Source organism: Dreissena polymorpha, chromosome 2 (assembly GCF_020536995.1).
Source record: "Dreissena polymorpha isolate Duluth1 chromosome 2, UMN_Dpol_1.0, whole genome shotgun sequence".
Taxonomy (NCBI): domain Eukaryota; kingdom Metazoa; phylum Mollusca; class Bivalvia; order Myida; family Dreissenidae; genus Dreissena; species Dreissena polymorpha.
In genome coordinates, this window is record NC_068356.1 from 117,228,825 (window position 1) to 117,256,138 (window position 27,314).

Sequence of the window (27,314 nt, forward strand, 5' to 3'; positions counted from 1 at the left end):
AATTAGCGATTTTGACCCATATATTTGACCTTTGACCTTGAAGGATGACCTTGACCTTTCACCACTCAAAATGTGCAGCTCTATGAGATACACATGCATGTCAAATATGAAGTTGCTATCTTCAATATTGCAAAAGTTATTGCAAATGTTAAAGTTTGCACAAACAAACACACAAACCAGCCAACAAACCAACCAACAGACAGGGCAAAAACATTATGTCCCCCACTATAGTGATGGGGGGCATAAAAATGAGCATTTCATCAAAAAGATGTATTATTAAGATAATACATATAGCACCTAACATATGCTATCGTTTCATTCAATATTTATATTTAACAAGTTCTGGAATTTTTGTTAGCAAGTCAACCATTAGCAAAGCAAATTTACACATTTCTTGACTGTTTATAACACGTAATGACTGACAGAAATATAACCTTGTTATCACCTGCTATATCAATAAGGAAAAACAACTGTTCAATTTTGCAAAAAAAAAACAGTGATGTTGATAAAAGCCTAACAAATGTTTACTAACTTAACATCATTTCATTCTCGCTGACATAATTCCACGTTAATAACATAATATGTGGTCATTTAAAGAATACAAATAAATCTAATGTGTAATATTTGTATAACAAGGGAGCAAGGTGATTAAACTACACAAACATAGAACTTCTATCCTCAAACATGGTAAACTAAATTAAATATACTTAAACTCTCAAGCCTGCTAAAAAAACCTTGAACTTAAAACCAAAATCTATTTTCATCTCTATCTCAAAGAACCGATTTTGTGACCCCAAGACCTTTGAAGATTAATGATTACTATCACAGGAACAGTAAACACCTGAGAGACACAAGTGACTAACTCCAAACAAACGTCACATTGACAGGGTTCCCAGATGTGCGGTTAATGGCTCCTTTTAAGGGGTCATATCAGGGACTGAACCCCAGGGGATTTGTGCAGCTTTTGAGTTAAAGTACAGCTCTATTAAGAGTTTTACCCTTTTGAGTGTGTTCTTCAATTTTGATGAGTTCCTTTTGCCCACGAGACCACAAATATATTGAGGCCTGTCCTTTATACCCCGAATGCTACAAAAGATATTGCCCACAACAGTGAGCTTCAATTTAAGGCCAACAAGCAAATTCATTGAATTGAAATCCCCCACCAAATAAATTGTGTTTATGGATGGGTGTAGAACTAAAAGAAAAGGTATACCGGTAAGTAAAGGGTTGTGCCTTTTGTCAATTTTTTTTTTTAAACTCATTTGTACCTGTGATGGGTTTGCAGACAATAAAATGCAGACCACTGCCTGATAATTGAGAACAATTACATCAGGACATTTTGAGAATCCATTTTAGTAAGGTAGAATCCTTACCAAATAAGGCATTTTTAATCAAAATGTGTGAATTTAACCTTTGAGTGTGAATTTGACCATGACCCTTAAGCAACCTGGATCTTATATTTGACACTCAGCTAGATAATAGAGAACAATTGTGGACAGTTATTACAGAATCCCTTGATGCATAGTATAGGAATGACTAAATAATGAATTATTCATCAAATTTGTTACTTTTGACCTCAATGTGTGACCTTGACCTTAGCCCCTAGGATTATGGGTGTTGAATGTAAAGCACCCCCAGATAATTGAGAACAACTATGGCAAGTTTCATGTGTTAATGGAGATAAAGCTCTAAGCTTATATCAAAAAGCATTTTTTCAAGATACAAAGGGCCATAACTCCGTCATTGAAAGATGGTGTACAATGCCATTTGGCATGCATCATCCTCTTATCCATATATATACTCATACCAAGTTTCAATGAAATCCCCCAAAGCACATCCAAGATATGGCTCCAGACACAAAATTGCCATTTTTTCAAGATACAAAGGGCCATAGCTCCTTTATTAACAGATGTTGTACAATACCATTTGGCATGCATCTTCCTCTTATCTGTATATATACTCCTACCAAGTTTCAATGAAATCGCAAAAGCACTTCCAAGATATGGCTCGGGACACAAAAGTGCTGCACTGACGGATGGAAAGACGGAAAGACGGACAGACAACTCCAAAACAATAGGCGGAGGATAAAAAACCCTGTATACACTGCAATGCCGATATATCGCGGTTGATGGGGTCCAAAGACTGCGAGCGCGATATATCCGGCGCGCGATATAACTCAAGAAATGTCTGACTTAATTGTATCGAGGTTAATTTGTCAAATTTCCCCAATGTTTTCATTTTATATATGGCCCTGCTACATATTTGTATAGTAATAATTGCAAACCAATTCTACAATAAACATTTTCATAACTACATACATATCTGTATTTATCATAAAAACCAAAATGTAAATTCTATTTTTTATTTTCATGTACGATCGCTCGCAAATCAGCTAAAAAGAATTCTTGCCGTAAAAACGTATAAAATATAATTGTTCATAGATTCGAATTTACCCTTATAAATAGTCCTAATGAAGGAACTGAAACAGCGTAACGGTAACGAAACAGCATGTTTGAATTATATTTTATTAAGAGGAAATGTCAATGCCACATAATTCGCGAGATACTGCGGTACTTAAGTTGAAATTTACAACGAAACTTTTAATTGATATTAAATTATCTCAATGTTGCACCCTCTACAACTTTTCATTTACAAATTAATACACCCACGCTAATTTTCGCGCGCTTTTTATCAGGATAAAGAAATTCATGACCAGTACCGAAATTTAACGATTTATATACCAGTAAACTGCCGTTATTACCTTTGCAATGACACCAATTGATTATTTCTTTAGAGTTAAAAACAACCCCAGCCGTGTGTAAACAACACTGTCACTAATGGACTGTTTTTCGTGCTTCACTGCGTGCCAACGTAAGTCACGAAATATAGGGTGTTCATACTAGATAGAACTGGTTTTTTGCTTAAGTTAGCGAATTTTCAGATTAAAACATGTCATTTAGTGATCATGCTCGTCGGCTTTTTGGGAGCCATTGCCAAAGCATAATATATTGGACAGCGCGATAAACCGGTCCGCGATATATTGGCGTTGCAGTGTATAATGGCTAATAACAATTGCTGTGTCACAGTATTCACCAAGCATCAAATAAGTTTTGGAAAAGCCAACAAAATATAAAGGATGATAACAATATTTTGGAATCTGAATAAGACAAAAAGGTAGACATTCTTCTACTGTTGAGCATAAAATATAATAGTTCAATTAACACGCATTTTACTCTTAAAATCTTATTTCTGCAAGGGTTTATTCACAGATAATAATTATTGACCAAGTCTTTGTCACAGATAACAAAAAACAACAAAACTGTAAATTGGTGAGCAAAATATCAATTTAATGACAAACTTCAAACCATGCCAAGATCTGTGAAAAGGTCCCTTAAATAAAATTAATCATATTCAACATTGTTGCTATAATTATTATACGTCCACTTTTGTTAAGGGAGAGGCAACAAGTACTTTTAAAGGAAAGATCTCATTTACAAATTATCACAGAAATCATTAAACAGTGAATAACCCAAAAGAAAACGTTAAACATCATTTTTTACAAATCTAACAGTTTCTGCTGTAAATAATCCTTCAGGATGGGATTTTTTGCCAGTGTTAAATTTCAAACAGAGGTATTATCAAATCATTTATCTTTTTTAATTACAGTAATTGAGTGCACAGATCCCATTGATGTCACAAGAATTACCATCTTTACCAATCGTCCTTTGAAGAAGATCCCAAATGAGGAAAAACAAGTGGTCCTTGATAAGCTTGAAAGACTTGCTTGATTTGTGGTTTTGAATGATGGGGGGTGTTGTCATCAATCAAATCTGTTACTATAATAGCAAATCAGCCTAGAAATTGCAGAACAATTAGGCAAAAAACATCATGAGCAATTAAATAGGAATTTAAAAAATCTGGTAATGTTGTATGCAAAAACAAACTGAAAAAACTGAAAGAGCTGCGTCATTTAAAACCTGCATCATATCTGTGTTGCTTGAGATAGTGTTAAGTTTATCTGTTTCATACCCAAAATACTTTAAATGATATTGCAGTCATTTTGCATTATTTCAAACAAGAGGGCCAAGATGGCCCTAGTTCACTCACATGAGAGGAGTCAGTTCATTCAATCTTTACCAAACGTCAAACTTGACCTAGATATTGTCCAGACAAACATCCTGGTCAAGTTTCATCATTATTGAACCAAAACTCTGGCATAAGGAATGTTTTTGTTTTTGTAAGATTTGACCTGGTGACCTATATTTTGAGTTGACCCCCCTTACCAAACATCAAACTTTGCTTACAAAAATTAATATTATGACCAAGATTCATAAAATCTGAAACAAAATTGTGACCTCTAGAGTGTTTACAATGATTTTGTATAATATGATGAAAATTTGGACAATCTAAGGGCAATAATTATGGCATTAATTATGTGATATATATAAAACCAATCTTTTCACCAAGTTTCATGATGATTGGGCAAAGAATGTGACTTCTAGAGTGTTCACAAGCTTTTTTTACTATGTATAAATATAAGAAAACTGCCCCCCCCCCCCCGGCAGCCATGTTATTCAACTGACCGGAACCATTTTCTAACTCAACTCTCTTATCAAGGAAACAAATGTTCTGACCAATTTTCATGATAATTGGGCCAAAAATGTGACTTCTAGAGTGTTCACATGTTTTCATTATATACATATAGAGAAAAATGCTCCGCCCACTGGCAACCATGTTTTTTCACCGATCTGGACTATTTTCAAACTCGTCCAAGATATCAATAAAACCAATGTTTTGACCAACTTTCATGATGCTTGAGCAAAAATTGTGACTTCTAGAGTGTTTACAAGGTTTCTCTATAGCCAAATAAGGAAAACTGCCCCCCCCCCCGGCAGCCATGTTATTCATCTGACCAGAACCATTTTCGAACTCAACTCTCATATTAAGGAAACAAATGTTCTGACCAATTTTCATGAAAATTGTGCCAAAAATGTGACTTCAAGAGTGTTCACATGTTTTCACTATATACATATAGAGAAAAATGCCCCGCCCACTGGCGGCCAAGTTTTTTCACCGATCTGGACCAGTTTCAAACTTGTCCGAGATATCAATTAAACCAATGTTTTGACCAACTTTCATGATGATTGGGCAAACATTGTGACTTCTAGAGTGTTTACAAGGTTTCTCTATAGCCACATAAGGAAAACTGCCCCGCCCACTGGCGGCCATGTTTTTCAACGGACCAGAACCACTTTTGAACTCAACCAACATATCACTAAGACAAACATTCTGACACAGTTACATGAAGTTTGGGCATGAAATGTGACTTCTACAGTGTTTACAAGGTTTTTCTTTTTTTTGACCTAGTGACCTAGTTTTTGACCCGTCACGACCCAGTTTCGAACTCGACCGAGATTTCATTGGGACAAAGTTTCTGACCAAGTTTCATGAAGATCGGACAATAAATGTGGCCTCTAGAGTGTTTACGAACAAATGTGGACGGACGACGGACGATGGACGGACGACGGACAAAGACCGGTCACAAAAGCTCACCTGAGCAATCAGGTGAGATACAAAAATCTTGACTTGATATTCAGCTCTGGACATCTGCTTTATATGCTAAGAGTGAGGAAGGTTACTTTTAACTGTTATATGAATGATGAAGTAACAGTCAGTAAATACCCATATTTTGAGCATTGACCTTGTAGTATCATACTAGTATGTCCATCGCTTAGACGAATCAATGATGAAGTAAAGTCTTCACAAGCAATATGATGCTCATATCAGTGCACTGACCTTAAAGGAAGACCTTGACCTTTGAGCTAGGGATACAGGTCATACACGTCAGATGCTGGCTCAACATTGTGACCATTTTTTTGCAAGCTGTTAAACAATTGTATGTTTAATAACAAGGTACTATCCAGATAAACTCCATCATGCCCATATTTAACCTTAACCTTTAAGTGTGACTTTGACCTTTGAGCTAGGGACACTGGGCTTGCAAGTCACATGACATCTCCACATGCTGTACATTTGGGAGTTATATTAAACAAAAGTAGTTACAATAGTTACAAGAAATCACAACCTTAACAGTCTTTCTTTGAAGTTTTATTGTTAAACCTCTTTACAGTTTTCAAGATATGCTCTTGAAAAATATCACATATATATCTCTTTCAATCTTTTCAGTAGGAATACATATTTACATCATATTAAAGGGATCTTTTCACATTTTGGTAAATTGACAAAATTGAAAAAAGTTGTTTCTGAGATTCGCAAATTTTCGTTTAAGTTATGATATTTGTGAGGAAACAGTAATACTGAACATTTGCCATGGTCTAATATAGCCATTATATGCATCTTTTGACGATTTAAACACCTGAAAATTATAAAGCGTTGCAATGCGAAACAATGTAATAATTTGGAGAGTTCTGTTGTTGTCGTTTAATTTTGTGAAACTACAAAGGTTGCTAATATATAAGGTATAAAATACGACTCTTGTACATACTTGGCAGGATGGCCGAGCAGTCTAATTGGTTTTTACTCCAGGACTCCGGAGGTCACTGGTTCGAGCCCTGCTGCTGGCTACTTTTTTTTCCTTTTTTTAATTTTATTATTGATTTTTTACTGGAACTTTTTAGATCCAATGTTTACATTTATCAATATAAAGCATTTAATGACAAACTTCAAAACATGCCAACATCTGTGAAAAGGCCCCTTTAAGTAATGCATGTTAGCCAATGAGGAAGGGTTGGTATTGCCATTCCATATCCTGATGTCCACCCACAGGATTTTGTAGGGCCATGTAATGTATGAAAAAAAAACTAACGGCATGTTTCACGTGTAATTAAGTGAAATTCCAATTGGTTTAGTACTATGTCCTTTTTATGCCAGTTAGCTTACAAAAGCCCAGTTTAGTAAGCGCACTTCAAAAACAGAATAAATTCATTACAGACCGGTTTACAAATGCTGTTCAATACAACATTTTGATAAATGTTACCAAAACATGTTATCACATTCTAATTAATAGCTGACATTACTTTTCACAAAGCGCGAATTTGGGTCTCTTTAAGATTGGGATCTTTAAGATTTGAAATGCTTTCAAAACTGATTACGTCTCTCCTTTGGTGACTATCAACGCTGCCACGAAGGATTAACTGGGTATTATTTTGCTACAATTTGATTTTGAGATAGGAAAGAAAGTTTCTCACTTGCTGTGACATTTTGTCCACATGGCTGACACTGAACGGGATTTTAGATGTGTCACATTGGTATTTTGTACCTTTACTGGTGGGAAAATATTCAAACATGCAGAAGTACAGAAGAAATTTCTGCATAATTTTAACACTTTAAATTTCTAAGACACACAAACATGGCACTTGATTGTTGGCCTTTGCACTTAAGTTCATTCTTGCAAGTAGTTCTACTTCATACTAAATGTAACAAAATAAAATTTAATACTAAAGTCTTCAAAAATGCATATTCAGTTCATTAAACCCAAAATATTGAATGGCTATTTTCAGCTTGAAGTAAACAATTTCAAAAATTAAACAATTGGAACAAGCAAATTCACTTTTAATGTCTTTTAATTTTGTTTTCATCCTCATGTATGCATTTGTAACCAAAAAATTAAACACAAGCCATGGTCAAAGTTATTAAATATGGCAACAATCATCGGATACTAAGAGACACTGGGTCGTCCATAAACTTAGGAATTCTCCAAAACTTCACTAGTATTTCACACCAATTTCAAAACCTTTTGTGATATAGAGTCCTTCAAACAGAGCTCAGGTGGGTTTTGTGTTTACAAACATTACAGGGAGTGAGATTGTGTTTGAAAAACATTGTTTGCTCAAATGTTATTAAAGTATTGGCAAACACTTCTGTATTAAAATAAACAAACACTCAAGTATCTGACGTCTTGAAGCTATTTAATTGTTGATAGCACAATAAATACAGAAATATACTAGTGATAAACGCTTTTAAAAGCTTGTCATTATGTGAACAAAATACTTTCATGTATTTTCACATAATAATTAAGTTTCAATACTGGGTTGGAGATTAATGATCACTAGTAGATAGATTTTTTTTTTAAGTTTATGAGGTCCCTCTACGACAAAGGTTGCATTGTGTATGAACACAGAGTGTATCCCAACAGTCCTACCTACTAGGAGCATGAAAGTTGGGCAGCATTTTGAATTATAGACTAGCTATAATTACCAGCTATTTAGTTATTTATGAAAGATTTTCTATTTTGATGAGATGTTCTGGGAGGAATCAGGAGTACCCTGAGGAAACCCCACCTGTCCTATGCGGTGACCACCAACCAAACTCACATGCTTACGGGCTTAGAGATTGTGAACCCTTAGAAGCAAGTGTAGTCCAAGAAGACACTAACAGATGCCTAACTCAAACTGTTTATACACATTTCTTGGAATTTTTTTTTGTATTGTTCTTTCGAATTAAAACTAACAAATAAGAGTTATAAAACTTAAATAATAACTGTAGTAGTGTAATTAAAATAACCATAAGGTCTGTATTCACAGTTATAAAAGCCTAAAATTGTCTAAAGTGAATACTTACAGGAAATTCTTTAATAAATAAACTTTCAGTTACTGCGAAGTATCATTACATGTAACATTAAGGGGAAACAACCAAATTATTAAACATAAGTATATATAAAGGGAAACAATCTTTACACAAGTAAGTATTTATTATTATGGCCCATTGTTTTGTCATTTTCAGGTTACAAAAACAATATATTACATTAAGATGAACAAACCTCAATATACAATCTCCAAATAAAATTATCACTTATTTTGAAACTGTGAAAAAAAATTCTCACACAAGTCCAAGGCCCAAAACTTCGCCAAACTTAAATGGACTGAAACACATTTCACACTTCATCTGTAAGTCATGTAGACTCACATACCAAACAAGAGATGTGTTTGTCAGAAACACAATGCCCACTATTGCGCCGCTTTGAAATAAAATTTCAAAATCATTTGGCAGGTTTAGAAATTATCTCCCTTTCCCTTTTAAAGCTTACTACTTCCCTTGGATTGTATTTTTGACTTTTGACCTTGAAGGATGACCTTGACTTTTCACCTCTCAAAATGTGCAGCTTCATGAGATACACATGCATGCCAAATATCAAGTTGCTATCTTCAATAGTGAAAAAGTTATGGCCAATTTTAAAGTTTTCGGACGGACGGAATATTTTACATTTGACCTTGAAGGATGACCTTGACCTTTCACCACTCAAAATGTTCAGCTCAAGGAGATACACATGCATGCCAAATATCAAGCTGCTATCTTCAATAGTGAAAAAGTTATGGCCAATGTTGAAGTTTTCGGACGGACGGACGGACAGACACCATATATTAGACATTTGACCTTGACCTTTCACCACTCAAAATGTGCAGCTCCATGAGATGCACATGTATGCCAAATATCAAGTTGCTATGTTAAATATTGAACAAGTTATCACCATTAAAGTTTTCGGACGGACAGACAGATTGATTGACATACTGACTGACTGACTGACAGACAGTTCAACTGCTATATGCCACCCTACCAGGGGCATAAAAACAGCTCAATATCTGAAAGCGTTGCGTAAACCCCCTGTCCAGAAAACGGAATGCCGGACGGAATGCCGGACGGACTGTCGGACGTACAGACAGACAGTCCCACTGCTATATTATGCTTTTCTCTACCAGGTGCATAAATATATATATTTCCTTATAGTTTATTGCTGAATAACCCATTGTCAGGAGTATAGATGTTATTCAACAACAAATTTGACCAAAAATAGTTTCTCAAATGAAAATATAATAAAACTAGAAATGGCGCGGCAGAGGCCGATGCGTATCCCCACGCCGCATGTTTGACCCAGGGGGCGCCCCCGGGTTGATAATGGGGCCATGCATAGTTGAGGTTGACCGTATTGACATAAGATATGTTCAGTATCAATTTGAAGTAAGTCGGTGTAGAAATGAAGAATTTATAGTAAAAGGCAATTTTGGGTGGGCGTGGTCTATGTGGGCGAGGGCCCCCCAGGGTTGGTAATGGGGCCATGCATAATTTAGATTGACCGTATTGTCATAAGCAGGGATCATATTTTTTCGGTTTTGTCGGTCCTAGACCGATTGGGGTCATGAAAGACCGATTGAAAATCCCAAACTGTCAGTCCGATTCTGTTTGCTAAAATTCCCATGTCATGAAATCGATTACACAGTGCACATGCTAACACACCCTAATTTCATTCTTATCTCGATTAGGTGTTAAACCATTCGCTGCAGTCTGTAAACCGGTCAGGGCCAGTTTATTGCTCGTCAGCCGACTAGTATCAGAGTATGACCCCAAGCAGCGAAGAATCGCGCGGTTGTGTATTAGTCATGCGTGAATAACCCTGTGTCGATAATTTCACTTGCTGATAGCACACTAATCGGTCCATAATATGTACTCGTCCGGAGATGAAAACATTGATGTTATCCTCGTGGAAATTGTGCATTTCATGCATGAAAGCACGCGCTGTAACTAAACAAAACATGCCGATACATTTTCCACCAGCGTAATAATCTGGCAATAAATGAATGAAAGTCGCGGATCTGATCGACAGAACAGCTGAAAGTTATTTTTATGGGCGGAACTTCACATAAAATAGTACACAAGAAAAATAATATACATTGTATAAATCTTTAGTAAAAATCGTGTTTTAATCGAAATAATTTGTGTACTTTATTGTTTGTTGTTGAATAACCCACGACTGAAAGTTAAGATGCGTGGTTTCAAATCACTCTCGCTTTGCACTCGTGATTTAGTCCCTACGCATCTTAACTATTGGCCGTGGGTTATTCGACAACAAACTATAACTTAGATCTAGTTATTATCCCCACGCTTTTCGGAGAAAAAGTGGGGATATTGTGGTCATCTCCGTCATCCGTCCGTCCTGGCCACTATCTCCTCCTACACTATAAGCACTAGAACCTTGAAACTTACACACATGGTAGCTATGAGCATATGTGCTACCCTGCACTATTCGGAATTTTGATCTGACCCCTGGATCAAAAGTTATGGGGGTTTGGGTGGGGCCGTGTCAGAGATTTTCACTTATTTTTATGCCCCCGGTATGGTGTATTGGCCATAACTTTTGCAATTTTGCTGATAGCAACTTGATATTTGGCATGCATGTGTATCTCATGGAGCTGCACATTTTGAGTGGTTAAAGGTTAAGGTCATGGTCATCCTTCAAGTTCAATATTTGTGTTTTTTAACCGTTTCAAAAAAAAAAATTGGGGGGGGGGGGGGGGGGGGGGGGGGACGAGGTGGGGGGCTATAGTGTGAGGGTGTGGTGGTAATTTGTGAGATGATCTTAAAAAAAAAAAAAAAAAATTAGGGGGGGGGGGGGGATTCGGGTGGGGGGAGGGGGGGTGGGGGGGATTCTTGGGTGCGATGGTTGGACGGTATTTCAAACATAAAATAATCAAAATAAATAGTTTTGTTTTTTAACCGTTTAAAAACAAAAATTGGGGAGGGGGTGGGGGGGGGGGGGGTATAGTGTGAGGGTGTGGTGGTCATTTGTGAGATGATCTTAAAAAAAAAAAAAAAAAAAAAAAAAAAATAGGGGGGGGGGGGTTGGGGGGGGGGGGGGCACGGGCGATGGTTTGGGTGGAGTCTATTGTGGTATGTCAGGTAAGAGTAGTTTTGTCAAAGTATCAATCAATTCTAATCATAAATAAAGAAGTTATGGCTATTTTAGCGAAATTTAATAATTTGACCTTGAGAGTCAAGGTCATTCAAAGGTCAAGGTAAAATTCAACTTGCCAGGTACAGTAATCTCATGATAGCATGAAAGTATTTGAAGTTTGAAAGCAATAGCCTTGATACTTAAGAAGTAAAGTGGATAGAAACACAAAATTTAACCATATATTCAAAGTTACTAAGTCAAAAAAGGGCCATAATTCCGTAAAAATGACATCCAGAGTTATGCAACTTGTCCTTTTACTGTACCCTTATGATAGTTTGCGAGTGTTCCAAGTATGAAAGCAATATCTATGATACTTTAGGGGTAAAGTGGACCAAAACACAAAACTTAACCAAACTTTCAATTTTCTAAGTATAAAGGGCCCATAATTCCGTCCAAATGCCAGTCAGAGTTACATAACTTTGCCTGCACAGTCCCCTTACGATAGTTAGTAAGTGTTGCAAGTATGAAAGCAATAGCTTTGATACTTAAGGAATAAAATGGACCTAAACACAAAACTTAACCAAAATTTTCAATTTTCTAAGTATAACAAGGGACAAAATTGTCACAAAACCAGGTTTTCATTGTGAAAAAAAAATCTGATAAAGGGAGAAAACTCAAACTGAACTTTTGAAATGACCAAAAAAAATTAACCCCCTTTGTAATTTTTTTTTTTTTTTAAATCTATTTTTAGTCGTGGCGACCTTGACATTGGAGATATTGACGTGATTCTTTCGTGGGACACACCGTCCCATGATGGTGAACAAATGTGCCAAATGATTTTAAAATCTCACAATGAATGACATAGTTATGGCCAGGACAAGCTCATTTATGGCCATTTTTGACCTTTGAACTCAAAGTGTGACCTTGACCTTGGAGATATCGACGTAATTATTTCGCGCGACACACCGTCCAATGATGGTGAACAAATGTGCCAAATGATTTTAAAATCTGACGATGAACGACATAATTATGGCTCGGACAAGCTCATTTATGGCCATTTTTGACCTTTGAACTCAAAGTGTGACCTTGACCTTGGAGATATCGACGTAATTATTTCGCGCGACACACCGTCCAATGATGGTGAACAAATGTGCCAAATGATTTTAAAATCTGACAATGAACGACATAGTTATGGCCCGGACAAGCTTATTCCGCCAGCCCGCCAGCCCGCCAGCCAGCCAGCCAGCCCGCCAGCCAGCCAGCCCGCCCGCCCGCATTCGCCAATCTAATAACCAGTTTTTTCCTTCGGAAAACCTGGTTAAAAAGGGCACATAATTCTGTCAAAATGCACGCCAGAGTTATCTAACTTTGCCTGCCCAGTCCCCTCATGATAGTAAGTAAGTGTACCAAGTTTGAATGCAATAGCATTGATACTTTCTGAAAAAAGTGGACCTAAACGCAAAACTTAACCAAAATTTTCAATTTTCTAAGTATAAAAAGGGCACATAATTCAGTCAAAATGCACGCCAGAGTTATCTAACTTTGCCTGCCCAGTCCCCTCATGATAGTAATTAAGTGTACCAAGTTTGAATGCAATAGCATTGATACTTTCTGAGAAAAGTGGACCTAAACGCAAAACTTAATCGGACGCCGACGCAGACGCCGACGCCGACACCACCGACGCCAAGGTGATGACAATAGCTCATAATTTTTTTTCAAAAAATAGATGAGCTAAAAACAAATCCAAGGGAAGTAATAAGCTTTAAAGGGAGGTAAGTAAATAACCTGTCAAATGATATAAACATTTTAAATACATGAAAGTGGCGCATAGAGTACACAGAAGTGGCGCAGAGATGTACACTGCAACTCCAATATATCGCGGTTGAAGGGGTCCAAAGATCACGACCGCGATATATCCAGTGCGCGATATAAGTCCAGAAAGGTCTCAATAAATAGCGTAGCATATAATGTGTCAAATTTCACCATTGTTTACAGTTCATTTACGGCGCCGCTATATATTCCGGTCGTAATAATTGCAAATTAATTATAACATGTGCAATTTGAACTGGAAAAAATTATATCGTAATATGTTTTGATTATCGTGATAATTGTTATGCCATTATTTATTTTATTTTCAGGTACGATAAAAAATCAACTGAACAAAAAGTATAAGCGTAAAATACGTATGCAGTGTACGTGTGCTAACGTTCGAATCTACCCTAACAGATGGTCCGCAAGACAAAGGAAACAAACCACTATAATTTAAAATTGTTTTTATTTTATATTTACAGACGCAACGAGATTCATCGCAAGAAGAATGCGCAGTTCTAACAAAAATATGGCGGACATGACATTTGTTGAATTGTTAATTAAGAATATGTACATATATATATATATATGGAGTTAACATAATCAACATACATACAAATACAAATACATTGACGTAAAACATACATTTATTTACAAATTATACAAAAACAAAAATATCAATTTTGTTCATTAAAAAAGTAATCAGTCAGTTCAGTTTGTTTCATTGATTTTCGGGCGTCTGATTTCGCCCGGTACAGAATGTTTCTCAGGTGCATACCTCAGCAGAGGTGCCTTTAGCCGATTTTTCTGTATAGCGTAAAGTCAGCTGAACTGCACGCACTATCTCTGCCATAGCAGGCATGGGCTCCTTGTCATCTTCTTCTTCCAGGTCTTCTTCTTCTTTCGTTGTTTCTGGTTCTGTTGGATTGGGCCAGGCTTTTGTCGGGGAGCATTTTATAGTAGAGGCCTGTTTCATCGCAGTTATATATTTGCGACGGAACGTAGCCCCCCTCTTCTACTAATCTTTTTAACTGCTCCGGATACGCTTCCGCTACTTCTTTGTCCGCTGATCGCTCCTCGCCCCGGATGGTTACTTGACTTATGCTATGGCGGTTTTTGAAGTTTTGTAACCACCCGGCGCTACCTGCGAACGAGGCGTCTTCTAGGTGGAGCATATTGTGGTATTTCAATGCCTTATGCTGGATGTTAGGACCCGATATCGGCATTCCTTCTGTGCGAGCCTGTGTGAACCAGGTCATCATGGCCTTATCGAGCTCGTTGTCTTGAGCGCTCCGGAATCATTTACGTTTTTGGTCCGGTATGTCCATATCAGACAATGCTGCTCTCAACTTATCTTCGTCTTTCAGCCATCCCCGTAGTGTACCTTCGGGGACACCGAATTCCTTTATTACAGACGATCGAGACTGACCAGATTTCACCTTCTCTATGATCTCGATTTTTTCAGTTATCGAGAACTGCTTTTGTTTACGTGTGGCGGTAGTGCTTGTAGCCATTTTTGGTTAGTAATTCGTGTACAGAGACATAATGCCCAATAGCGAAATTTAACGCTTTATATACCAATAAACTGACATTACTATCGAGGATGTGACACTAATAGCTCAAGTGCTGCAAACAACTCAAACGTGTGAAAACAACATTGTCACTTATGGTCTGTTTTCACGCTTCACTGCCTGTCAAGTAAGCCGTGAAATAACGAGTGAACTAGCCAGCACTGGTTTTTATCGCAGTTGGCATATTCTCAGATTATAACTTTATAACGAAAAAAATAACAAGGGCTGTTTGTAAAACATGCATGCCCCCCATATGGGCTGTCCATTGTAGTGGCAGCCATTGTGTAAATACGATTTTTGTCACTGTGACCTTGACCTTTGACCTAGTGACCTGAAAATCAATAGGGGTCATCTGCGGGTCACGATCAATGTACCTATGAAGTTTCATGTTCCTAGGCAAAAGCGTTCTTGAGTAATCATCCGAAAATCATTTTACTATTTCGGGTCACCGTGACCTTGACCTTTGACCTTGTGACCTCAAAATCAATAGGGGTCATCTGCAAGTCATGATCAATCTACCTATGAAGTTTCATGATCCTAGGCGTATGCGTTCTTGAGTTATCATCCGAAAACCATTTTACTATTTCGGGTCACCGTGACCTTGACCTTTGACCTAGTGACCTCAAAATCAATAAGGGTCATCTGCGAGTCATGATCAATCTACCCATGAAGTTTCATGATCCTAGGCGTATGCGTTATTGAGTTATCATCCGGAAACCATTTTACTATTTCGGGTCACCGTGACCTTGACCTTTGACCTAGTGACCTCAAAATCAATAGGGGTCATCTGCAAGTCATGATCAATCTACCCATGAAGTTTCATGATCCTAGGCGTATGCGTTCTTGAGTTATCATTCAAAAACCATTTTACTATTTCTGGTCACGGTGACCTTGACCTTCGACCTAGTGACCTCAAAATCAATAGGGGTCATCTGCGAGTCATGATCAATGTACCTATGAAGTTTCATGATCCTAGGCCCAAGCGTTCTTGAGTTGATGTTGCGGGAAAATATGATCCCTGGTCATAAGAGATGTTTAGTATCAGCGATTTTCCTCCTTCTTTATAAAGTACCGGTAAACGGTACTTTCCCAATCAAGCAAAAATTCCCAAATTCCCAATCGGCATCTGAAAAAATCCCAATCGGCGTTCGAATTTTTTCTCAAAACGACCGAAAGTTTCGTAACAAAACCCAACTTTCGGCGAGCGAACAAAGAAAATCGTATAGTTGTGTGTAACCACGCGCTCGATTAATTTCGGGTTTTATTTTTCAGCGCGCGCAATCAATAGAGTCGTTACTGTTTCCGGTTCTTTTGTCAGGCAGCCAGCGTACTGTTTTACGTCGGTTTGTAACCTTGCCTCTGTGGAAAGGGTGTTCAGTCTCATGAACAATCTTTGCACGAACGATCGGAACCGTCTATCACACGACACATTGACAGCACTAATGATGCTGTGCAGAGAGGGATGCCAGCAACTGATAGATGATCAAACATCAAAGATTGTTGAAATTTTCAAAAAAATGAAAGACAGAGACATTGCTTTACAAGAGATTAAAACAACTTGTAATTGATTTTGTGTGTTCTTTATAATATCTTGTTATTTATTTCAACTTTATTACTTAATGGTCATTAAGGCATGCCTGCAAATGATTATTTTAATGGGTATGTTCAATTAAGTATGAACTGTATGATGTATTCAATAAGACCCAAACTTCACGACGCGATTTTCCCAATTTAAGGATTTCACGACGGGTACTTTTCCCAATTGGACAAGGAAAATCGCTGAGTATCAATATGAAGTAAATTGGTGTAGAAATGAAGAAGTTATAGTAAAAGGCAATTTTGGGTGGGCGTGGTCTATGTGGGCGGGGGCGCCCCAGGGTTGGTAATGGGGCCATACATAGTTGAGATTGACCGTATTGTCATAAGAGATGTTCGGTATCAATTTGAAGTAAATCGGTGAAGAAATGAAGAAGTTATAGTAAAAGGCAATTTTGGGTGGGTGTGGTCTATGTGGGCGGGGCGCCCCAGGGTTGGTAATGGGGCCATGCATAGGTGAGATTGACCGCATTGTCATAAGAGATGTTTAGTATCAATTTGAAGAAAATGGGTGTAGAAATGAAGAAGTTAATGTAAAATAACATAAAAAAATGAGTGAAAATCTCTGACCTGGCCCCACCCCAACCCCCATTTCTTTTGACCCAGGGGTCAGATCAAAATTCCAAATAGTGCAGGGTCGCACATATGCTCATAACTACCATGTGTGTAAGTTTCAAGGTTCTAGTGCTTATAGTGTAGGAGGAGATAGTGGCCAGGACGGACGGACAGACAGACGGCGGAGAAAACCACAATATCCCCACGCTTTTTAAAAAGCGTGGGGATAATAAATCCCTTAAATTTTTTACGAGATAATGAAGCTACAAAAACTATAATAGGAAAAAGAATTCAGTACCATTAACCATCTTCCTGTCAAAGACTGTGTCTGAACACAATATGACTGTCTTCTTGTTGTCCAAAACTTCATTCTCAGAGCTCTCCAAAAATATTGCCACCATGTTGTAAATGTTACTTAGTTTCTTAGACAAACCTCACATCCAACTGTAACTTGGTAATTCCTGTCTCACAATTATGTACTGAAGATCAATACTTTTCCACTTTTAGTACCCATGACCTTGACCCAGGGTTCCCAGCTTTTTGTATGAACAAAATTCTCTGACTTTTTCCTGATTTTTCCCAGATGAAAAATAAAAATTCCAGGATAATAATTTTGACCTATTTCTTGTTTTAGACACCCTCAATAAATAGCAGTTGCAGACAATAACATGTCTTATATTTATGTATTTTTATTGCAATGGCCTCCCATCTCCCCTCACAGACACCCTAGAGAAAGAAGTAGGTATTTACTAATAGTACACTAAGCTACATGTATACTACAAAGCCACCATAGCAATGCAGAGGATTCAATTGCTGTTTTAATTGTATGGACTTTTTGACACAAGTCGGAAAAGTTTGACCAAACAAAATTCCCTGCTTTTTCCCTGATTTCAGGAACTTTTCCCAAATTCCCTGACTTTTCCCTGAATGGAAAAAGTTAGTCTTTTTCCAGGTTTTCCCTGCTTTCCAGGTTGGCTGGGAACCCTCTTGACCCCACCTACCCATTGGCAGATATTCCCTTATTAAGAAATTTGATTTATTATGTTCCAATATATATAATGAAGTTTCATGACAACACATAATTCATTCTGATGTATCAAGCAGAAACCTTTTTTTCTATTTTATGACCTTTACCTTGACCTAATCCTCCACATAATTATGCAATCCCAATGGACTAGACAAGTGGTGTAGGTTATGCTACACTAATAAATGATGCAAAAACCAGTACTGTACTGATTTTGTATTAAAGTACATTTTATTATCACATATATTATCTTTCTTTAAAAAAATAATGCATATGATTAGAAAATTGTACATCCATAATTAAACAGTATAATGTACCATCCAAAGCATTTTTCATAATTCCAAACAACTTTTGTCCCAACATCTTTGCGAAATTCAAAACATGTATTAAAAAGATGGGCGTTGTTTTAGAAAGAAAAGTTCAGTTGATAATTAAATGCGCAACTAAAAAATGTCTCATGTTCTGGCCATCATCCACAATTTCATGATTCAGTACCTTAGGTGTTTTTTGTGTGTGAAAGATAAAACAAACATTCAGTGTAAAACACTGACCCAATGCATCCAACTAATTGCACCTAATTAATTATACTACCACACAATTTAAAGGAGCAGTATTTCTTTTTCTTAATATAAAAAAACATACATTTCCTTGCTTGTTTAATGCATTAATGGGCACTAATAGTAAAGTATAGGATATGGAACCCTTTTTGTGCTGTTAAAGTTACTAGAATGATCACAACTTCCAATTGGCATTGTGTGAACGTTCTTTAAAATTGTAAAAATGACAAAAAGTAATATAAACTGACTAGATTTTTTTCCCCATAAAACCCTGGCTTTCTACACAATGGAAATCAATAGTTTGACAAATAAAATAAATACCAAACAAGGTTTAATGGTTATATATGACTTCTTTAAATAATTCACAGTGGTCATGGGGCCAGTCACTATAATCATAAGAAACTTCATGGTATGAACAAAATTTACATAAAAATTGGCATAAAAATATAGAGGTTAATTTTATACACAACTATCTAAACATAATTTATAAAAAATATGCAATATACATTATAATCTTGCACCTTAAAATACATGATATGATATTCAATGAGGGTTGGGTAAACTTGACATGAACAATGTATGTTGGCGACCCATCAACCCTACGTAAGAATCATGGTGGTCACACTGACTAAAGTCATGATAACAAGAGAACAACACATAATAGATAATGCTGGCCCAATGCCTAAAGAGATCATGCGATGCGTATGTTTTACAAATGCCTGAAATGCTATATACTTGTTAAGTTATTTTGGTCAGTGGGTTGTGTAACTTTGTTTATCTGTATTCTTACTTGTAAGCTTAAATTCATAGCTTACAGTGTGTTTTTTACTACAAAATACTTATATTTACCACTTACAAGTGTTAGTGTGCAGTCTGCACAGGCTTATTAAACAAAAAAATACATAAAAGCAGAAAGTTTCATCACGAATTAGCCTGCACAAACTGCACAAGCTACTCTGGGAAGACACTTAATGCAAATATATTACGCCCAGTTTTCCTAAAACAAGGCTCAAATGTAAAAAAAGGCCTGCTTACCGGTTTGCACTTGGTTTTGCGCCTGAGAGCCCCGCCCACAGCACACCTGTACTCCTCCTCCAGGTGATCATACTGCTGCTGTATGTGGCTGAAATATCACACACATAGTCAATGTAAGTAAGGGGATCATACTGCTGCTGAATGTGGCTGCAACATCACACACACACACACAGTCAATGGAAGTAAGGGGATCACACTGCTGCTGAATGTAGCTGAAATATCACACACACACAGTCAAAGGAAGTAAGGGGATCATACTGCTGCTGAATGTGACTGAAATATCACACACAAAGTCAATGTAAGAAAGGGGATCATACTGCTGCTGAATGTGGCTGAAATATCACACACATAGTCAATGTAAGTAAGGGGATCATACTGCTGCTGAATGTGGCTGAAATATCACACACATAGTCAATGTAAGTAAGGGGATCATACTGCTGCTGAATGTGGCTGAAACATCACACACACACACACACAGTCAATGGAAGTAAGGGGATCACACTGCTGCTGAATGTGGCTGAAATATCACACACACAGTCAAAGGAAGTAAGGGGATCATACTGCTGCTTAATGTGACTGAAATATCACACACACAGTCAATGTAAGTAAAGGGATTATACTGCTGCTGAATGTGGCTGAAATATCACACACATAGTCAATGTAAGTAAGGGGATCATACTGCTGCTGAATGTGGCTGAAATATCACACACACAGTCAATAGAAGTAAGGGGATCATACTGCTGCTGAATGTGGCTGAAACATCACACACACACACACAGTCAATGGAAGTAAGGGGATCACACTGCTGCTGGATGTGGCTGAAATATCACACACACAGTCAAAGAAAGTAAGGGGATCATACTGCTGCTGAATGTGACTGAAATATCACACCCACAGTCAATGTAAGTAAGGTGATCATACTGCTGCTGAATGTGACTGAAATATCACACCCACAGTCAATGGAAGTAAGGTGATCATACTGCTGCTGAATGTGGCTGAAATATCACACACACAGTCAATAGAAGTTAGAGGATCATACTGCTGCTGAATGTGGCTGAAATATCACACACACACAGTCAATGGAAGTAAGGTGATCATACTGCTGCTGAATGTGGCTGAAATATCACACACACAGTCAATAGAAGTTAGAGGACCATACTGCTGCTGTATGTGGCTGAAATATCACACACACAGTCAATAGAAGTTAGAGGATCATACTGCTGCTGAATGTGGCTGAAATATCACACACAGTCAATGGACGTAAGAGGATCATACTGCTGCTGAATGAGGCTGAAATATCACACACACACAGTCAAAGGAAGTAAGGGGATCATACTGCTGCTGAATGTGACTGAAATATCACACACAAAGTCAATGTAAGTAAGGTGATCATACTGCTGCTGAATGTGGCTGAAATATCACACACACAGTCAATGGAAGTAAGGGGATAATACTGCTGCTGAATGTGGCTGAAATATCACACACACAGTCATTATGGAAGTAAGAGGATCATACTGCTGCTGAATGTGGCTGAAATATTACACACACACGGTCAATGGAAGTAAGGGGATCATGCTGCTGCTGAATGTGACTTAAATATCACACGGTGGAAGTTACAGCTATAAATGATCTAAAAGATATGTTTGAAGTTTTTATTTAACACTATAGTAGTAGCAGAGACATCAGTGACCGCACACATTGACCCCAAAGACATGTGATTAGTTTCAATTGAATACCTGTTGTAACAAGAAACCGTCGGAGACGGGTGATGCTCCCCACATGTTTTTTTTGTCACAATATTGACATATATATTCAGATAAAAGGAAACGCCTTGAGGGGCATAACTTTGGACAAAATAATACGATGGATGGTTTAGCAACCTAAAAATTTCAAAGGGCCATAACTCTCTAAATAAATCATCTAACCAGAACCCACAAATAACATGCGCATCTCCTCAAGGAAGTTAAGCTTCCCATAAAGCTTCATTGAATTCCAGTCAGTAGTTGGGGAGAAATAGCCCGGACAAGAATTGCACTATATGTACAGTTCATAGAAAATTTCAAAGAGCCATAACTATGTGAAAAATCATCCGACCATAACCGGCTGATAATATGCACATCTCCTGTTGGTAGTGAAGCTTCCCATAAAGTTTCATTGAATTCCCGTAATAAGTTGCTGAGAAATAGCTCGGACAAGAATTGCACTATATGTACAATGGAAAATTTCAAAGGGCCATAACTCTGTGAAAAATCATCCGATGAGAACCGGCTGATAATATGCACATCTCCTCCTGGTAGTGAAGCTTCCCATAAAGTTTCATCGAATTCCAGTCATTAGTTGCTGAGAAATATCCCGGACAAGAATTGCACTATATATTCAGTTAATGGAAAATTTCAAAGGGCCATAAGTCTGTGAAAAATCATCGGACCATAACTAGCTGATAATATGCACATCTCCTTTTGGTAGTGAAGCTTCCCAAAAAGTTTCATTGAATTCCTGTCATTACACTGTAACTCCAATATAGCGCGGTCAATGGGGTCCAAGCCGCGAAACAGCGTTATAACGGATCCGCGTTATAGGTTTTGAGCTCATTTACTGCAGGGCGCTATAAAAATACAGGTATAGAATAGCCTATAATATAGGTCATGTATATTGCCATGCTGTGTTAATGCAAATACATGCATATAAACCGAATCGTATCGATAACAGTATACATACCGCTTTTCTTACGTGCACATTTATTCAATAATCCAATAAAATTGCAACATCAATTAAAAAATAATAATCTTGAACATTATGACGATATATGTTTAAGAAATTCGTAAACACAACCGTACGCATATATGCCATTTTCAGAAGTATTAAGAGTACATTGCATTATGGGGCAGAGCTTTCATTGGACGAGCGACTTTAAATTTAGATTGAATGCAATACGACTCATGTACAAAAAATTATTTTATTGCGTCATACGCATGCAAAAAACGTGTTTCCCGGGGACTTTCTGATACCGCGCGAAAATGAAAGTGAAACTCTGTTAACAATTACCGGTACACTGCATTCGCATGTAAATAAATCGTCTGCATTATTTAATTTCTTATACACGAACTGAAAGATTAAATTACATAATACTAGAATGATAATGAAATGACAGAAAAAGTTGTTTTATACAGTGGGCAGTATATTTCACAGCCGCTCATTTAATATAGTCAAACTGCAACCGTATCAAAGTAAGAATGTTTCAATCGTTTTGAATTACTTTAATTGTATTACTATCCCGCTTGCACTTAACTTATGGAAATTATGGCACTGAACCGCTCTGATGAGGAATACATGTAATAAACACTGACACGCGAGTTTTTCACACCTTTATTGACATTACACAACAGATTAACACCAATTAGCTGTCGGTGTTGTTTAACCTCGAGGCAATTATAATAGGTTCAACGGACGGTTGAAGAAAGCAATCAACATGTGATTGCCGCCATCTTTGAATTGTCTGAAAATACATGAAGTTGCATAATAGGGATTTGAATCAGAAATCAAATGGAAGGTTGGAGAAAAAATGGGATCCAAGCACCCTCCGCGTTATATTGGATTCAGCGTTATAACGGAGCGCGTTATATTGGAGTTACAGTGTAGTTGCTGAGAAATAGCCTGGACAAGAATTGCACTATATGTACAGTTAATGGAAAATTTTAAAGGGTATTAACTCTGTGAAAAATCAACTGACTAGAACCCGCTGATAATATGCACATGTCCTCTTGGTAGTGAAGCTTCCCATAAAGTTTCATTGAATTCGGTCATTAGTTGCTGAGAAAAAGCCCGGACAAGAATTGCACTATATGAACAGTTAATGGAAAAATTTCAAAGGGCCATAACTCTGTGAAAAATCATCCGACCAGAACCGGCTGATAATATGCACATCTCCTCTTGGTAGTGAAGCTTCCCATAAAGTTTAATTGAATTCCGGTCATCAAAAATTGTGCACGGACGGACCGACACATGCACGGAAAGACGAAGCGGCGACTATATGCTCCCCCAAAAATTTTGGGGGAGCATAAAAACAGTACTATGAAGATAATGAACTTAATCCCAAACCAAATTTCTATGTAAAAAAAGGGGGCATAATTCTCCAAGATTACTGGTCAGAGTTATGGCACTTGGTAAGTGACCTCACACAATGACCCTGAACACATGTGTGAAGTTTCAATCGAATATCTGTAGTGATATGGAGAAGTTTTGCCCTTTACCCTAACCAAACCAGTATTTTTAATACTTGTATATTGTTTCCATGAAAATAAAACACTTTCTTTTCATAATTATGGGATAAAAGAAATATAACATGAATAATACAATTTTAACAGACTTTTGAAAGTTGTTTTGTATTGTTTATTCTTAATTTGACAATTTTGTCCAATATTGGAACTTAAACACATCTAAAACTTGACTGATTTCAATAATGCAATATCCACTACCCCATACAAGTTAATTTGAATGCCTCTTATAAGCTACCTGAAAAAGTCCCAAAGTCGGCTGAAAGAACTTGACCTAAGTGCGAGAAACTTTTAGCAAATATCAGTACACGTACAGTTAATCTGACATCGACCATTGCATTATATAGTATAAAGAAAATTATACTGACATCAACTATCACTGTTAAACGCTGGTTTGGTTATTAAAAGAGAAATTACTCTGGCAGATAAAATTACATTGCCTGTAAGAGTTATCTTTACCTGTTAAAAAGGTTACACTGACATAATTTTTTTAACTTGGTTTCTCTTGCAACTGGTTTACAAACTGAAATCTGATAAGTATTCATAAAATAAATAAAATAAAAACACAAATTGTGTGCTCAGTGGCAGAACAAATACATCATTGTTCGGCTAAAAACAAATTAAAAAGCAGTTAGAGAAGAAAGTTTTAATTCTTGATATATAAAATACAAACTAGCCAAGTAGAGTCTATCTTTGTTATGCATCTGTAAGACCAAACAATAAACTTTTAAGAAGAAAGCGTTTTAAACTTTCCTCAAGCAAACAAGACCAATTAATGGAGGCTAATAATACACTGTATATTATATATATATATTTAGAAAATGAACACATTTTAAGTTATTGTTTGTATTACTAAATTAACATACGTATTAAACCCTTATATAATAGTTTTCATTAAGTTTTTAACAGGTGCTTGTGTCATCTAACAGTAGAATTCAGTTTGCAAAAATGTATATGGTGGCTGTGATATAACCAAGATGATGACCTGTCACAGTGTCTCCTTATTTTTAAACTCATTCATTCACCATCAACATTAGCATTTAAGCCAACTTGAGTACATCTATCTACATGAAGAATAAAGTTAATCAAATGACATTTTAATGGCCATCAAGTCACTCAGCAACAGGGTTATCATACAAATAGCCACTGGTAGAGTATGAAACTGACCATGTGAAGAGTAGGATATCAGCATATCTCCAGGAGCAATCTGACATTCATGTTTGATACTTGTCAGGGGTCAGGCACAGTCAAATATGAAATTGATCTTAGGGCCAGTGATTTTCTTTCATATATCCGCTACTTTATTAAAATTTATGACCACAACATCCCTGCTGATAAAATCTCAAAATATTTTTGAAAAGTAAAGCACATTTGTGTTATCATTATTATCATATCATTATTATTATTTTAACTATTATTGTTATTATGATTATATTTATATTTACATGATGAATTATTAATATTATCATTATTCATAATTTTAATTTTATTATTCCAAAAAAAAGCAATTTTTATGATGAGTTTGCACATTTTCAAATTGTGAAGAATATACATGTAAGCACAATACAAAACGAAAATATACAATTATAAAAGAATTACTGTTATATCGTCGCTGTCGTTCTCAAACCTCGTAGCTCCAAAATTTTCAAAATATTTTTTTCGTCTTTTCCGAATATATTAAGTCTGGCGCGTGTTTTGTGCCCTTGAAAAAGCCACGTGACGAAATGTTGTAGAATCATTGTTGGCTTTTTTCCCGGCGAAAAGTCGTAGCGACGCCATTTCACCTATAGGTACGTCGTTTCGTTTGGACAAGTTTGACAAAAACGTTTTTATAAAAAAAATTATTTGCAACTACGAGGTTTCTTATCAGGACGAATTGTCGTACCTCATAAAAATGACAAAACTGTGTTGACAAAATATCGTAGCTACCATGTCTGACTGTCAGTATGACTTATCAGTATGACTTACGCGTCTACGGCTTATACCGTATTTTGCAGCTTTATTTGTTTGGTATTTTTACATAGTTTCAATTTCTAAAACATCGTTATAAAAAAATGAGACGTTTTTTTCTCTCTCCTGAAAAGTTGGCATTTTGTAGCTACGAGGTTTGAGAACGACAGCGACGATATATTGAAAAGACCAATACAATGATTTTTAATAGAGCCTGAGTTTTATATTCTTACCTGATACTTTTTTCCAGAGCTTGTACTTGAGCATGTTTCTGAAACAAAAACACATATACACAAATATTATGTGTGTGTAACATGAACCTGGAAGCAGTGAAAACAATGCAGCACAATTATAATATAGTGCCATTGTAAAAAAACACACACAATGCATATCAATAAAGTATCTTTTCCTTGAACAAAGTTTCAATTGATTTGTCTTTCTTTACCATTGGCCTTGAATTCTTGCCTTAACAATTGAGGTATAGACCTACTTTTTCACTTACAACACTTGGTCTCATCATGTAGATCCCTTTGTAATTTATTAGAAAATACCTTAATTTTACATTTGACGTTTGTGACATTGACATGTACCTAGGACGTGGTTCTCGAGCCAGAAACTCTGTCTCAACATTGTGATCATGTTTGTCAAGTTCTTGATTCCATCCATGAAGAACAGCTGCTGACAAAGTGCTAATTTCATACAATTTATTTTCTACCTTATATTGTGTTCTTGACCTTGCGACTCTGTCTCATCATGTAGTTGACTTTGCTGGGTAATTTTAAAATACCTAACATTTTACATTTGACCAAAAATTCTGTCCTTGACTTTGGACCTAGCATTCTGCCTCTTGTGCACGACACTTCGTCTGATCATGCTGATCACTTTTAGTACTCAAATTGAAAATCAATTGATGCTGAATAATGTTGTGTCCCTGACAAAGTGTTAAGAACTGCATGATTTCCTTAGTATGACCCCTGACCTTGGTGTGTGGCCTTGAACTTGAACTTAAGATAACATTTCCCAGCATGCTGATTATAATATTTTTCGATTCATATGGACAAACTGTTATAGATTGAGTTCCTAAATCTGACTTTTATGACACTGAATTGTTATTTTGACATTGGACCAAGGGATCTGGTTCTTGCAAGCAATACCTAGACCCATCATGCCCCACACCTTGCAAAGTTATCACGAAATAAATACTTGCTGGACAAAGGTATGGTCTGCACAGAGGGCTTAGGATGAATTTCTTATATT

The 27,314-nt window shown here is 36.8% G+C and overlaps 1 protein-coding gene across 3 annotated transcripts in view; it reads right to left on the reverse strand.

Moving 5' to 3' along the window:
- Positions 1 to 27,314, reverse strand: part of LOC127868663 (ras-GEF domain-containing family member 1B-like) — a 128,049-nt gene that overhangs the window by 60,792 nt on the left and 39,943 nt on the right. For all 3 annotated transcript variants that reach the window (XM_052410600.1, XM_052410599.1, XM_052410602.1), the window contains 2 exons: positions 26,291 to 26,328; positions 19,834 to 19,921 (listed from right to left, as the gene is read on the reverse strand). In XM_052410600.1, coding sequence (XP_052266560.1) covers positions 19,834 to 19,921; positions 26,291 to 26,328 — 126 coding nt within the window. The remainder of the gene's footprint in view (positions 1 to 19,833; positions 19,922 to 26,290; positions 26,329 to 27,314) is intronic.